Here is a 13,195-nt window from a genome sequence, read left to right on the forward strand (position 1 = left end):
TCTGACGCGATAGGTGAGCACCCCACGACGCTGAGCTCGCCGCTCAATTCCTCCTCAGCCTCACGCCCTTCTATAAATCCGCGCGTCCCCTTTTAAGCTCCGCAGAGCTCCAATTGTACTTCCTGCAGCTTCTCGCGCCTGAACATGTGAGGGTCGCCATGCTAATCCCCCCGCTTGCCCGTGCCTGCCGGCCAGGCCTCCGAAGCTGGCAACCTCAACCTCTATACTACGCGACACGAGTCTTCACCTCCAGCCCGCTCCACAGAAAAGACGCCCACGGTCACCGGCCTACGCATCGTCCGCCACCCCACGCCCACACCCATCATCGGCCAGCCCCCGGAACCAAAGATGCGGTCCAGAAGACAAGGGCAGCGCAGCCGGCGAGACCGGATATGCTGACGGAGCAGGTGGTCTCTACCAAGGACCAGCGCAAGGCCGACTGGGCTATCATGAAAGAGATGTCGAGGTATCTGTGGCCAAAGGACAATCTGGGAACGAGGTTCAGGGTGGGCTTGAGCGTGGGGCTGCTTGTCGGCGCAAAGCTGCTCAATGTGCAAGTTCCCTTCTACTTCAAGAGCATAGTCGACTCCATGAACATCGACTTCATGGCCGTGGGTGGGACGGCGTGGACAGTGGCCGGATCCATGATAGTGGCCTGTAAGCTTCAGCGGACCCTGCACAACACATGCCGGTGTGACTGAAAGGCGTAGATGGCGCAACCCGTATCGGTGCTACCCTTTTCCAAGAACTGCGCAACGCCGTCTTTGCCAGTGTCGCCCAGAAGGCCATCAGGAGAGTCGCTTGTAGCGTCTACGAGCATCTGTTGAAGCTCGACCTCAGCTTCCATCTGTCCCGCCAGACTGGTGGTTTAACGAGAGCCATCGATCGAGGAACGAAGGGCATAAGCTTCTTGCTCACATCCATGGTCTTCCACATATTGCCAACCGCCTTGGAGATATCGTTGGTCTGCGGTATCCTGGTATGCATGCCCCCTGAATCAGTCGCAAAATGAGGCTTATTGTTCCAGACCTACCAATACGGAGCTAAATTCGCCCTAATCACCGGCGTTACAATGGCTGCATACTCAGCCTTCACTATCCTGACCACATCATGGCGGACCAAGTTCCGGAAGCAGGCCAATGCTGCTGATAACAAAGCCGCAACTGTCGCAGTTGACTCCCTCATCAACTACGAGGCTGTCAAGGTATCCACCTCCTGGCATCTTTGATAGGTCGTAGCTTACCATACCTCAGTACTTCAATAATGAAAAATACGAAGTCGGCCGATACGACAAGGCGCTGCAGGCTTACGAGAAGGCCTCTATCAAAGTCGCTACGTCCCTAGCCTTGCTGAATTCGGGTCAGAACATCATCTTCTCTAGCGCGCTGACGGCAATGATGTATCTTGCAGCCAGCGGCGTTGCAGAAGGACAGCTAACTGTCGGGGACCTCGTCATGGTGAACCAGCTGGTCTTCCAGCTTTCGGTGCCCCTGAACTTCCTTGGTTCCGTTTACCGTGAGCTGAGGCAGAGTCTGCTTGACATGGAGACTCTGTTCAACCTGCAGAAGGTCAATGTTGCGGTTAAGGACAAGCCGGATGCTAAGCCGCTGCTGTTGTCTTCCGGCGAGATCAAGTTCGAAAACGTCACGTTTGGCTACCGCCCTAATCGCCCCATTTTCAAAAACCTCAACCTCACCATCCCCGCCGGCAAAAAGGTCGCCATCGTTGGGCCTAGTGGCTGCGGAAAGTCTACCATTCTCCGACTCCTGTTCCGATACTACGATACGCAAGAAGGCCGCATTCTGATTGACGGCCAGGACATTCGAGACGTGAGTCTAGAAAGCCTGCGCAAAGCCATAGGGGTGGTGCCTCAAGATACCCCTCTCTTCAACGACACGATCGGGCATAACATCAGATACGGTAATCTTGAAGCGTCGCATGACCAGGTCATCGAAGCAGCCAAGCGAGCGAATATCCATGAAACTATCAACCATTTCCCAGATGGGTACCTGACCATGGTGGGAGAACGTGGCATGATGATATCAGGGGGAGAGAAGCAACGTTTGGCTATCTCCCGTCTCATTCTAAAAGACCCACCTCTTCTTTTCTTCGATGAAGCTGTAAGTCCCCTAGACATCCGTTCTTTTTTATATATACTGATAAGGATGCCCAGACCTCCGCATTGGACACACATACCGAACAATCCCTGCTCTCCCACATCAACTCCATCATAAAGGAGAGGAAGCGAACCTCCGTCTTCATCGCGCATCGGCTACGTACCATTTACGACTCGGACCTCATCATTGTATTGAAGGGAGGCAGCGTAGCCGAAAGCGGCACGCATGAGCAGTTGGTGGACAGAGCAGGCTTGTACTCTGAGCTCTGGAGTGCTCAGGAGACGCTTTTCGCTGACGCCGAGGAAGAGAAGGAGGTGGCCGGAGACGCGAGGTAGCACGTCAGCCGATTTTACAATGACTGGAGGTCTCTTTAGATCTGTTACGGACGGAAATGGCTTCAAGGTAGTGGTAGATGCAGGTCTCTGGTGGCCTCGCGGCATTATAGAAGGCTCACTTTCTCCCATTGATTGAGGCATCATCAGGAAACATCTCGATTTTTGTACTAATTGTAGCGCGGATAATGATATCTCAAGCTCTTCACAACAAGGGGCGAAAAGGTCGCCGGGAGGATGCGAACCGCGGAAGCCGGGCTCCTTGGCATACAGCCGGCTACGTCATCCCGAACCGTCGGAACTTCCAAGGTTGCACAACACCACCGGCATTCCGCCATCCTTCACCCCTCGCTCATCTTTGCTTCTAACATCTCTCTATCCCCGCGAAGATCTCACATCAGACCTATCGCTCCATATAGCCATTCGCTTCGTAACCAATTGACGAACCCTCCGCCAGCCAATCAGCCTCCCACAGCGCATCTCCCCACCACCACCCCAGCAACCCCAATCCCCTACCCCCACCAAAATAACCAAAGCCCTACCCCAAGAAATGTGCCTCGTCACCACAAAACCCACCTACCGCCACGAGCCCGGCGTCCTCGACCCACCACCGCACCGCTCGCGCTTCTCCGCCCATCCGCCACCCGGCGTCGTGCGCCTACCCCGTGGATCCACGCACTCGTACCGCCGCTCGTCTACTACTAGCTTTAGCGACTCTGCGCCCAGAGTGGTGGAGTATCGGCGCGAGAGGCCGAGGGAGATCGAGTGGGTGGAGGAGCCGAGGAGGAGTAGGAGTAGGAGTGTGCTGAGGGATGGCGGGGCGAGGGGGAGTAGGGGGAGCTTTGTTGAGGATAGGAGGAGGAGTGTTAGTCGGGTTAGGTATGCTTAGGGGGTTGGGAGGTTAGGGAGGTGTTGGATGGGATGGGGGACTGGGCGGTGAGGTGGATGTTTCTGAGGGTTTTGGGTGGAGAGGGGAGAGGTGTAAGAGGGAGTTTGTTTGGCTTTGTTAGTCACCATCTATACTTCTTGCTTTTCTCCGTGGCACTGCTGATCACTAAAAGAAGTGTAGTAGCTGGAGTGGGAGCAGAGAGCCCGCGTATCGAGTTACATACGAGCTGGATTACTATCACGGCGGAGGATATGTCGAATTCGACCCAGCTATCTGATACTTACTCTCTTTGACCGCTTCAACGCAAGATACGTCGACCATGGCCCGGTTCGGATGGTCTCAATGCCGTCTAACAGATTTCTAAGCGCCGTGCTATTCTCACTCAGTAAAGCAGAGATTCTGTTGGGGTGTGTATTGCTGAGGGGGAAGTGAAGGTGTGAAAGGAGTTCTAGCTCTCTTTCTTTTTATGTTGCCTTTCCGAAGCTGATCGTGTCTAATGGGTGTCTGGATTGGGTTGTACCGAGGATTGATGTCTCGTTTCTATCTCTTCCTTGTCATATCGGCAGCGGGTTTTGGGATCTGCTTCACCTTGACCTCGGGATATATCATGCGGCCCGGGACCAGGTCTTCGCGCTAGGCGTTGCGCTTTCCGTTTGTAACCTTTTCCTTCACCCAAACTATCTCTCCGTCTAGGTATACTGACTCCGCCCTTCTCGAGCCATTGGTTTTGCTATCTTTCTCCGGCTTTCGATCAAGATTCCTTCAATGCTGGCAGCTGGGCTTCGGACAACACTCAAGCAGTCTCGACAGATTTCGCAATCACAGTACCATCTCTGGCCGCATCACGAATATTACCACATCTCCCGCAGCACGCCCCGCGATCCCACAGCGCCCTCCTACTACCAACAACGCCATCGCTCTCGGCCTCGGCCAGTAAGAGACCAACATTCTCGGCCATTGCTGTACCGTCAGCGGCGTTTTCAAAGCATACACGTACGTCAGTCCTGATATCAACACCGAGGACGCGTTCTGTTGGCAGTATTGCGATGTGCTGTCGTGCGCGAGCAACGATCCGAGTGTGATGTGCGTGGAGGAACGGGTGAGGCGTGGCGCGACTACTGGGCCGGTCCGGTGCTTTACGTCTGGTGGGAGTCTTCGCACGAGAGTCTTTGGAGTGAGGCTATGAGCTTTATTTAGTATCGTGGTTGCGTTGTGGGGTACTCTTTGACGGATCGACGTCCGGGCATGTAAGATGACGTGCGCCTGCAGCTCTTAGCAAATCGTGCTGATCGTTGAAACAGAACGAAGGCTAGTAGTGGATCCCATTTTTGGACTGAGCAGGGACAGGTTTGTATCACTCAATCGTCCTGCATGCCATGCAACGTCGCTAATCCAGTCCGATCTAGTCTGTGTCGAATGCTTGGCGTGTAATTGGCTACCATACTGCAGCTTACTTTAGGCCAGCAACACCACCTACTTCACCGGTGAGCTGAAGGACGCCTTATCAGCCCAAAACATATATCTTCCCCTGCTACTAGGACTAAATCGCACCCTGTCTATTCTCCACCCCGACCGATTCTTCTACTAGCGCACATGGCTTCCAAATCCAGTGAGATTGCTTCGTTGCTGAAGAATGTCAATGCCAAAGGCGACAGCCTGCTGAAGGAAGGAGACAATGAGGCCTCGCGCAAGGCGCTTCTAGAGGCTGCACGAAATCTTGTCGCCGAGCTAGAGCCGCCGTTCGAAGTGCTCGCCAAGATGAACTGGCTCGAGGTATGAATCCCCTTTGCTTCTATCACGGGGTCCGACACGCTTCTCGACTTTTGTCCGCAACTGACCATGGTAGCCAACGCGATGGGCTATCTGCCGCATCGGATTCGATGTCGGACTCTTTAAAGCAATGCTAGCAGACAATGGTTCGCCTAAAAGCGCCGATAAACTCGCCGAAATGACAGGCCTCGAACCAAAACTCATGTGTAAGAGCTGTCTCAGTTTATGGGGAGTTTACAGAAGGCTCACTGAAGTTTATAGCGCGCTGGATGAAGCATCTGTATACAGCGGGCTTCGTTAGCGAGACAGGCCCGGATGAGTACGCACCAAACGGCATTAGCACTGCCCTTGCGACCCGTATCGCAGGAGGAATGACGAAGAACTGGTACGCCAACCCTACTGTAAGAACAAGCAGTGGATGCTGACACGCTGAAGCTACGACTTCATGAACCATGTCCATGCGCGCTTCCCAGAGTACATGAAAAACACAGGCTACAAGAATCCCACCGACAAAGACGCATCACCCTTCAAGTACGGCATGGGCACGGACCTGCACTATTGGGAATGGATCAGCCAGCCCGGCATGGAGGAAAAGCTCGACGACTTCAAGGCGCACATGGAATTCAAGACGCTGGGAAAGAAGTGGTTCCAATCCGTCGACGTGCCGCAGATCTTCGACCACCCCACCGATCCCTCCGCAACCCTCATGATAGACATCGGCGGCAGCTTCGGCCACGACATCATCGACTTCCACAAGGCCTTCCCCGACATGCCCGGCAAACTCGTCCTCCAAGAACTCCCCGCCACTATCAACACCCTCCCCTCAGACTTCCCTTCACAGGACATCGAAGCTCAAGCTTACGACTTCTTCACGCCCCAGCCCATCAAGAACGCCAAAGTCTACTACCTCCACATGATCCTGCATGATTGGCCTGACGAATCCTGTCGCAAGATCTTGTCCAGCATCATCCCGGCTATGAAAAAGGGGCACAGCAAGATCCTGCTCAATGAGATAGTCATCCCGGATACGAATGCGTCATGGTTCTCGACGAGCGTGGACATGCTTATGCTGTTGTGTCACTCCGCGCAGGAGAGGACGGAGAGCGATTGGAGAAAGCTGCTGGGGAGCGTGGGCTTGCAGATCAGCAAGATTTGGGACTGCGAGGGGAATCCGGAGAAGATTATTGAGGTGGAGCTTGTGTAGGGATGTTTCTTTTGGGGACGTTGATTTTTTGGGAGTATTTTCATCTTACGCCGCTGACTGTCGCGCCTCCTCATCTAACCCCCGAACCATAGCCAGTGAACTCGTACTTAGGTGACGCTGCTAGGCCCAACCCCCTGCTTAGCATGCAGCTTTTACGAATTTTTGTGTACCGCAATCGACCTCTCATACTCTGTCTTTCTGACCGAGGCTTAAAATGCCGAGTCACAGAGTGCTCCCGGCACACCTCAAAGTCTGGAATCCTCAAATAGTCGAACATCAATACAGTAGCCCAGGCACCCACCTACGGAGCGGCTATGCCACTTGCCCCATGAGCGCCGGTAACCTGCGCCCTGTAACCTTGGCTATCAATGCGCAGCCTAGCCGTTTGCGCGGGTCAAGTAAACTTCAAGCATTCACCGCTCTGGTCAAACGGAGCCCAACCCAACACCATATTAGGCCCGTGCATTGAACAGTCGACTCATCGCCTACTCTAAACCTGCCAGAAACTCCCCTTGCCTCACCTCCTCAACATCACCAGCGCCGACTATCAGCATCCTCAGCCTTTGACCATCACCAGCGGTAGCAGAAGATTAAGCTAGCTTGCTTCACATAATCCTCCCCCCTCCGCTCCCGCTCGCGAACTAGCTCCCCCCGAGACCAACAACACAAAGACTCCGCCAACACCGAATAAGTGCAATGAGGACGCTGCTCAGGAACGCACTCCGCGAGCTTCGCCGGCATTGGCGCTACCTCATCATAGCCCAGGCAACCCTCCTCGTCATCTTCCCTCTCTTCTTCCTCTTCATCGGTAGGTACAATACATTCCCGCAACCCGCAACCTGCATCTCCACCTCACTCACCTACCTGTGCCCCGCTAACAACAACACCCCGTAGCACCATCCGCAGCATCCACACCCCTCACCGCCCGCAGCTGGGGCGGCTGGGCTGCGCACCCGCAAACAGAGCGCTGCTACAAGCAGGAGCGTATAGCGACGCTTCTCGCCTTCTGGCTGGGTCCGCTGGGCGTGGACCAGTGGTACGCGCGGCACTGGGTGCTGGCGGTGTTCAAGATGCTTACGCTGGGAGGGCTGGGCGTGTGGCACGTTGTGGATGTGAATTTGTGGATTGTTGGGGGCATTTACGGGACCCCCGGGTGTCCAGGGGGCAGTGGTAAGGCGTGGGCTTACTAGGGGAGGAGGGAGGGTTGATGGATGGGGATATCGAGCTGTGCTTTATAGGTGCGCGGAAGTATATTTTCATGGGTTGCGGTGGTGCGGCTAGCGAGCGAGGATGTGTCGGACTTCTCTGCAGCGCGGGCAGTCCGAGACGTACTCCATCCGTTCATCGAGCGCTTGCGAGTAGTGCTATTTCATGTTCAGAGTCGCGCGGCTGGATGGAACGTCGCAGTTGCTCACGGCGTGAATCCAGCCCATGATGGGAACCCGCTGGTCTCTAACGTAGCGGCGGCACTCTGTGAACTCTGGTATTCCTATTCGCTCCAGCGTGGAGCCGCTCATTCCGCATAGGAAACAGCTGTGGATAATCTTGGAATGCCGCACGTAGATCTTGAAATCGTTCCCACCGGCGGGTGATTTGGCATTTCGTGTGAGGATTATCCCATGTGATCCGTAAGTTGCATACGCGCTGCGGTAACTACATGGGCCATGGTCTTTTGGAATTCCTGGAGAGCCTTCCTGTGGGGAGGTTCGTCTTGGTCCGCGGCCTTCTCGTTCTTGCCCTCCTTTACATAATCAAAAGCCATCTTGAAGTCTGACGGATAATTAGATTATGAGCCTGGTTTTATGTTTTTCTAGCACGTGAAGATCGGCTTACCGCGAATTGGTATATGCCTTGTCGCGAGCGGATCGATAGGCTAGTTGCACTAAGAGCTCCATTGTCCCCTGCACAGAAATATGCTTTCCGGCGCGGATTTATATTGTCGGCGCTGTCCAGCCGCTTGCAAGCCTACCGAGTGGCACTGAAGTCGTTGCTCAGCGAGGCTTGGCGGTGGGACCGCTCTTACTTCGAATCCCTTCCGCAATCTGGGGAGCAGTGGGAGGACTTTCAGCGCCAGATTGACCGCCACCTTAGTCCTGTCGTCAACCGTATGGACCGCTACCGCCAAAAGGAATATGAAGACGCTATCGAGAAGCTGCAACTCGCCGGGTACCCTCGTTGGGAGGACTTCCAGACTTGGTGTGAAATGCGGTTCGAGCCTATCCAGGACACGGCGGAAATCGAAGGCATCAGCACCTCAAGGGCTTGCTCTCGCCTGGATCTTGTGGAGCCGGCTGAGACGTTGTACCAGAAGTGGGAACAATTAATTGCTAATTGCTTAAAAGAGCTCGAGAAGACCCTGCCGCCTTCTCTGTGGTATATTGACTCTCAATCTATCATCGCGGCCTGAAGGACGAGAAAGTATTCAGCTGGGACGAGGTGTACTATCCGTACAACTCTAGCCCTACTCCAGTCCCCTATGAAGGCCGCAGGTACAGATACCGACTCCGCTTCAATACGGACCCCACTGACAACTGGCTCGCTCCTGCTCCTCCAGCCGATGGCGAGGACGACGGCTCGGGTTCCTTCGACCGTGCCTTCTTAACTCTAGGCTTAGCCAACGATGCCGAGAAAGATCAGTTCAAGGGCATGCAACTCGGATACCTGGAGTATAGCGATCGCGCTGAGAAAGAGGACTGGAAGCAGACGAGCATCCCCGTCGTCCTTCGCTCGAACCTCGCAACCACTCGCTCTGACGGTCTGTACGCTATCAATCTTTTGGCCACAGTGGGCGGGGCCGATAGAAAGGTCAGTGGAAAGAAGGATCTCAAGGATATCCTCGCCGATCTCGATCTCAAGAAGCGTATCTGGATCCCTTTGGACGGCGGACTAGACGACAACACCCCGGTGCGTAGGCGTAGTCGGCATAACCTCTATAGGTTGGTGACTTAAAACGAGAGAAATCAATCAATCAACCCCGGTGCAGAAGATTATATCTAGGCCGGAGACTCCCATCTACCGCGGTATGGCCCTTCCATCAGGCTTGGTCCGCTGGGAGGACGAGGACTAAGGCATGACGTGACGTGTGGTGATTCTTGAAAGTATCATGAGTATACCCGGGCTGAGCCGCTGAGTCGCAAACACTGCGTCTGTGGCTCTGATGGTCACACGACTTGCCCTAGGGTTTGCTATCATGCTATGCAGCGCTACCTAGGGTAGGCCCTGCTCGCACCTGTGTGCATCGCTAGGGGTATGCTTCTTCTGTAACTGTGTTTATTCCCTTTCTAGGATTAGTTATCGATATCTAGCCTCTTTTTGTATAAGTCCAACCGTTCCCTTGCTGCCTCGCCATTCCAAGTCTCTGTCTGCCCCGTTTCATCCTCACCTTTCGTTGGGAATGCTATTTGTTGCACAGTAAAACTTTCCGCAACCATGGCCTGACAGATAGCCTCAACTAGGTCTCCAGAAGCGGCATATTCGATAGTGAAAGCCCCAAGGAAAGCATTTCCAGCACCAGTGGGATCAACCACAGCCCGGTTAAACTCGACTTCTTCTCCCTGCTTAGCTCTGCACTCCATATCCTCCTGCGGCCCATAGTATGCCGGAAACCAACGCGGTGACAATTCGCGAGATACCACCATGCAGCCCAATTCCGCAGCGCACACAATCAATAGCCCGCTGCCGTTGGGTCCGATTCCCAGATCTAGCAATTGCTTGCCATATTCCTCAATCTCGATTGTAGTCGGCCTCGGCGTTACCGGATGCTCTATAAACAGCCGGCGGAGTTCAAGATGGTTCGGGGAGAGAACGTTTATCTTGGACGCCGCAGAAACGGTGGAGGATAGGTTTCGGGTGAGGCTGGTACGCGGCTCCGGTTCCCAGACCAGCAGGGGCGAGTCCCGAATCGAATGTCTGGCGCGCAATCGAAGAATCTGTTCGACGTACGTGGAACACATCGCAGGCGCCCCAAGGAGATGGAATGACGATGATGCAAGCAGCGGCGTCTCTTGAAGGTCGACGGGCGAAAAGTCGAATTCTGGGGTGAGCTCTCGAAAAGTACCGCTCCATATGGACACAGATGTTAGCGGGCCCCTTCAGAGTGATTCGGATGGTGGGATCCAGGTGCAGACTCACGTCCAAATGTGGCATCGTCGTATTTTTGCAGGCCTCTTGCGCAAGGCCGTGACTCATCCCGCTTATTTACAATGGTGATATCCCAGGAGTCAAGCTGATGCTAGATCGTCATAGGGAAATCGTAACCAGTGTACGGTAACCGGCCGATGGACCTGCATCGTGGTGGACCATAGAAGATACGCGCACCCATTGTTGCTAGAACACAAACCATTAGTTCTCAAACGCCTAAAGGTTAGATACAAAGGCGTACCATAGCCTCCCGGACCGCCTGCAATATCTTTGAGAGGATCTTTTCCTGGCAGTACGAGCTCATCGAGGCAGATGTTGCTCAATGACACAAAAAGTGGCGGACTATCTGGGTCTTTCGCCATAGGCGACATGCTGCGATCTGCTATTGTGGACTAGACATCGCACGGATGGATTCCCGGTGCTTCGGTACTCTTCGTCAAGCGCGGTTTATAGCGAGATCGGGCGGTCTTTGCTGAGCGCTCAGTAGCCAGTTCGAGCTAGCCAGAAAGGAGATGGGCGTTACGGAGCTGGCCGTCGAAACACTGCTCCAGCAGCCTGGTGGGTTGATGGAGGTCTGCGCGACGACGCCTAACGAGGTAGTCACTTCGCTGAACAACATACTTAATCAGCGCGCTCACCGGTCACATGTCCAAGCAATTGACGGAGCTGGTAACCCACATTGAGTGCTTCAAACTGTGCTTGCTGCTCGCCCTGCATCCGGACCATCTGTACGCTCCACGGTCCCCTTTATAATGCGCGCCGCCCGGCTTCGCCTTGCATTCTGACTGAGTCCAGCACTTTGGCCCAAGCCATCCACTCGCAGCTCACGATACCGGCCAGGAGGAAATAAGATTGGCTGTCGCAGACATTGACGGCAGAGTCGACGACCTTTTGATCGAAACGCGCAAGAAGCGCGAGGTCGAGCACTTGATGCGCCAGGGTGTGTCCGCACCGGCCCGAGGCCGTCTGTCCGCTGACGCATCTGATAGAAAATTGCTGGCTCGATGCGCCGGACTACAGAGCGAACCATGCCAACGGCTGGGAGCTTGCCCAACACGGTACTGGCGTCTGGTTTACAGAGGGGCAAGTCTTTACAAAATGGCTAGCGGAGCCGCATGTGTCGCTTTGGCTCCACGCTGCTAATAGAAAGGGCGACGATAAGTGCTCAAGCCGTTGCAATGGACGTGGAACCGTTCGTCACTGGGCAGATCGCCGCTGAGCCGCATCTGCGCGACCTTACTCCGAGTTTGAAACAAGACATTATCACCTCCCTGGTCCAGGGAGCAAATGGCATGTGAGTACTTGTCTTTGAGTCACCAGAGTTTTGCAAGATAGACTACACCTCATACAGCCAGCTACGGACCCTTGCCTGGACCCTGCTTGGCGTCTGTGGACCACTATACGATGATGTACTAACACTGGCAGGTTTCGCTAGGTGAAATGCCAATTCGATCAGAAGCTTACGGCGACCAAAAGCAATCCGGAAGGCTCTATGGGATTTGCCGGACACGCTAGATGAGACCTATGAGCGCATACTGGTTTCTGTCCGCTCAGACGAAGAGCGAACACTTCTTCGAAGGGTCCTGTGCCTTATCATCTATGGCGCTCGTCCAATGACACTGGCTGAAGTTGCTGAAGCTGCTGTTATCGAAGAAGGCTCACCCTGTTTAGATGTCGAAGATAGGTTCACTCGTCCGGCAGACCTCTTCGTCGGTTGCAGGAACTTTATCATTTCCACCGGAGGCTATCTCGGCCTATCGCATTATTCCGTTCAAGAGTACCTCAAGTCAGATCGGATCTCTCAGGGACCAGCATCATATTTTGCCATTGCCGACTCGGAAGTATCGAAGGAGCTGACTTTGATTTGCTTAACATATCTCGGCTACGATGACTTCGACCAAGGTCCGTGCCACAGCGATAGCTGTGCTGCTGGATCAAGAAGCTGATACTACATTCCTGGGTGGGGCGTATGGGAATGCCCTCCAGTCTGAAGCTCGCACTGATCACTACGAGATTGCAGACTTGCTCATACAGCATGGTGCAAACGTACAACTCGAAGGTGGCCCATTCGGATTTGCCTTACAGGCAGCTGCAAACAACGGCCATTGGAGAATAATTCAGCTTCTTCTTACGCGCGGGGCCGACGTCAATGCACAAGGCGATGCATTCGGGAATGCTCTGCAGGCGGCATCCCTCAATGGGTCTACGAAAGCTGTGGAGATGCTCCTAGAGCATGGAGCAGATGCGAATTATCAGGGCGGCCTCTACTCCAATGCGCTCTTTGCCGCTTCTTTGAATGGGCACGACGATGTTGTGAAGCTGTTGGTTTACCATGGCGCCGATGTCAACATACAAGGCGGTCTATACGCTAATGCACTACAAGCAGCCGCAATCAATGGGCACGACGACGTCGTTGGCATACTGTTGGACGCGGGTGCTATCGTCCATACAAAAGGAGGAATGTCCGGTATTCCCCTTTCAGCCGCCGCTCGGAACGGCTATTTGAAAGTGGTAGCTCAAATTCTGAAGTGTGGGCCCGAGTTCGACGTCTGCGAGGGCTATTATGGAAGCCCACTCCAAGCCGCTGCTAGAAATGGATTCGTCGAAGGCGTGAAAATGCTGCTGGAACACGGCGCATCTGTAAACCCTGCCGGAGGCGCCTACGGGAGCCCTTTGCAAGCTGCCGCGAGCAGGGAGAGCAGAAATAGTCCAACTTCTTCTCGAGCATGGAGCCGATGTTAAT

The 13,195-nt window shown here is 54.3% G+C and overlaps 7 protein-coding genes across 7 annotated transcripts; 6 read left to right on the forward strand and 1 right to left on the reverse strand.

Moving 5' to 3' along the window:
- Positions 1–48: 48 nt before the first annotated feature.
- BU26DRAFT_470425 (P-loop containing nucleoside triphosphate hydrolase protein) lies at positions 49–2,707 on the forward strand. The gene is made up of 5 exons (XM_033825342.1): positions 49–657; positions 711–979; positions 1,028–1,204; positions 1,254–2,120; positions 2,174–2,707. Exons 1-5 carry the CDS (start codon positions 159–161, stop codon positions 2,450–2,452), a joined length of 2,091 nt encoding a protein of 696 aa, XP_033675694.1. The 5' UTR covers positions 49–158; the 3' UTR covers positions 2,453–2,707.
- A 109-nt stretch (positions 2,708–2,816) lies between these two features.
- BU26DRAFT_525910 (uncharacterized protein) lies at positions 2,817–3,437 on the forward strand. The gene has a single exon (XM_033830618.1). The coding sequence runs from the start codon at positions 3,000–3,002 to the stop codon at positions 3,336–3,338; it is 339 nt and encodes a 112-aa protein (XP_033675695.1). The 5' UTR covers positions 2,817–2,999; the 3' UTR covers positions 3,339–3,437.
- A 1,689-nt stretch (positions 3,438–5,126) lies between these two features.
- Positions 5,127–6,347, forward strand: BU26DRAFT_205610 (S-adenosyl-L-methionine-dependent methyltransferase). The gene is made up of 3 exons (XM_033820588.1): positions 5,127–5,314; positions 5,370–5,493; positions 5,544–6,347. Exons 1-3 carry the CDS (start codon positions 5,239–5,241, stop codon positions 6,310–6,312), a joined length of 969 nt encoding a protein of 322 aa, XP_033675696.1. The 5' UTR covers positions 5,127–5,238; the 3' UTR covers positions 6,313–6,347.
- A 661-nt stretch (positions 6,348–7,008) lies between these two features.
- Positions 7,009–7,502, forward strand: BU26DRAFT_572627 (uncharacterized protein; the record flags this gene model as incomplete). Its single annotated transcript, XM_033834251.1, has 2 exons — positions 7,009–7,120; positions 7,207–7,502. 2 exons carry the CDS (start codon positions 7,009–7,011, stop codon positions 7,500–7,502), a joined length of 408 nt encoding a protein of 135 aa, XP_033675697.1.
- A 917-nt stretch (positions 7,503–8,419) lies between these two features.
- Positions 8,420–9,379, forward strand: BU26DRAFT_572628 (uncharacterized protein; the record flags this gene model as incomplete). Its single annotated transcript, XM_033834252.1, has 3 exons — positions 8,420–8,685; positions 8,739–9,216; positions 9,296–9,379. 3 exons carry the CDS (start codon positions 8,420–8,422, stop codon positions 9,377–9,379), a joined length of 828 nt encoding a protein of 275 aa, XP_033675698.1.
- Positions 9,380–9,599: 220 nt separating this feature from the next.
- Positions 9,600–10,540, reverse strand: BU26DRAFT_442099 (Ribokinase-like protein; the record flags this gene model as incomplete). Its single annotated transcript, XM_033824492.1, has 2 exons — positions 9,600–10,371; positions 10,440–10,540. Coding segments are annotated over 2 exons (873 nt in total), but the record flags the coding sequence as incomplete, so codon positions are not given.
- Positions 10,541–12,633: 2,093 nt separating this feature from the next.
- BU26DRAFT_377822 (ankyrin) lies at positions 12,634–12,879 on the forward strand (the record flags this gene model as incomplete). The annotated part of the gene is made up of 1 exon (XM_033822540.1): positions 12,634–12,879. A coding segment is annotated over one exon (246 nt), but the record flags the coding sequence as incomplete, so codon positions are not given.
- Between the last annotated feature and the right edge of the window lie 316 nt (positions 12,880–13,195).

The sequence above is a fragment of the Trematosphaeria pertusa genome, assembly GCF_010094035.1.
Source record: "Trematosphaeria pertusa strain CBS 122368 unplaced genomic scaffold BU26scaffold_28, whole genome shotgun sequence".
Classification (NCBI taxonomy): Eukaryota; Fungi; Ascomycota; class Dothideomycetes; order Pleosporales; family Trematosphaeriaceae; genus Trematosphaeria; species Trematosphaeria pertusa.

Excerpts from the sequence above, each read along its gene's own strand:
- BU26DRAFT_470425 (XM_033825342.1), top strand. The coding sequence starts at position 159 with ATGCTAATCCCCCCGCTTGCCCGTGCCTGCCGGCCAGGCCTCCGAAGC. Across the intron at positions 1,205-1,253 it reads TCAACTACGAGGCTGTCAAG|TACTTCAATAATGAAAAATA; the intron begins GTATCCACCTCC and ends ACCATACCTCAG. Across the intron at positions 2,121-2,173 it reads TTCTTTTCTTCGATGAAGCT|ACCTCCGCATTGGACACACA; the intron begins GTAAGTCCCCTA and ends AAGGATGCCCAG.
- BU26DRAFT_525910 (XM_033830618.1), top strand. The coding sequence starts at position 3,000 with ATGTGCCTCGTCACCACAAAACCCACCTACCGCCACGAGCCCGGCGTC.
- BU26DRAFT_205610 (XM_033820588.1), top strand. The coding sequence starts at position 5,239 with ATGCTAGCAGACAATGGTTCGCCTAAAAGCGCCGATAAACTCGCCGAA. Across the intron at positions 5,315-5,369 it reads CCTCGAACCAAAACTCATGT|CGCGCTGGATGAAGCATCTG; the intron begins GTAAGAGCTGTC and ends TGAAGTTTATAG. Across the intron at positions 5,494-5,543 it reads GGAGGAATGACGAAGAACTG|CTACGACTTCATGAACCATG; the intron begins GTACGCCAACCC and ends GACACGCTGAAG.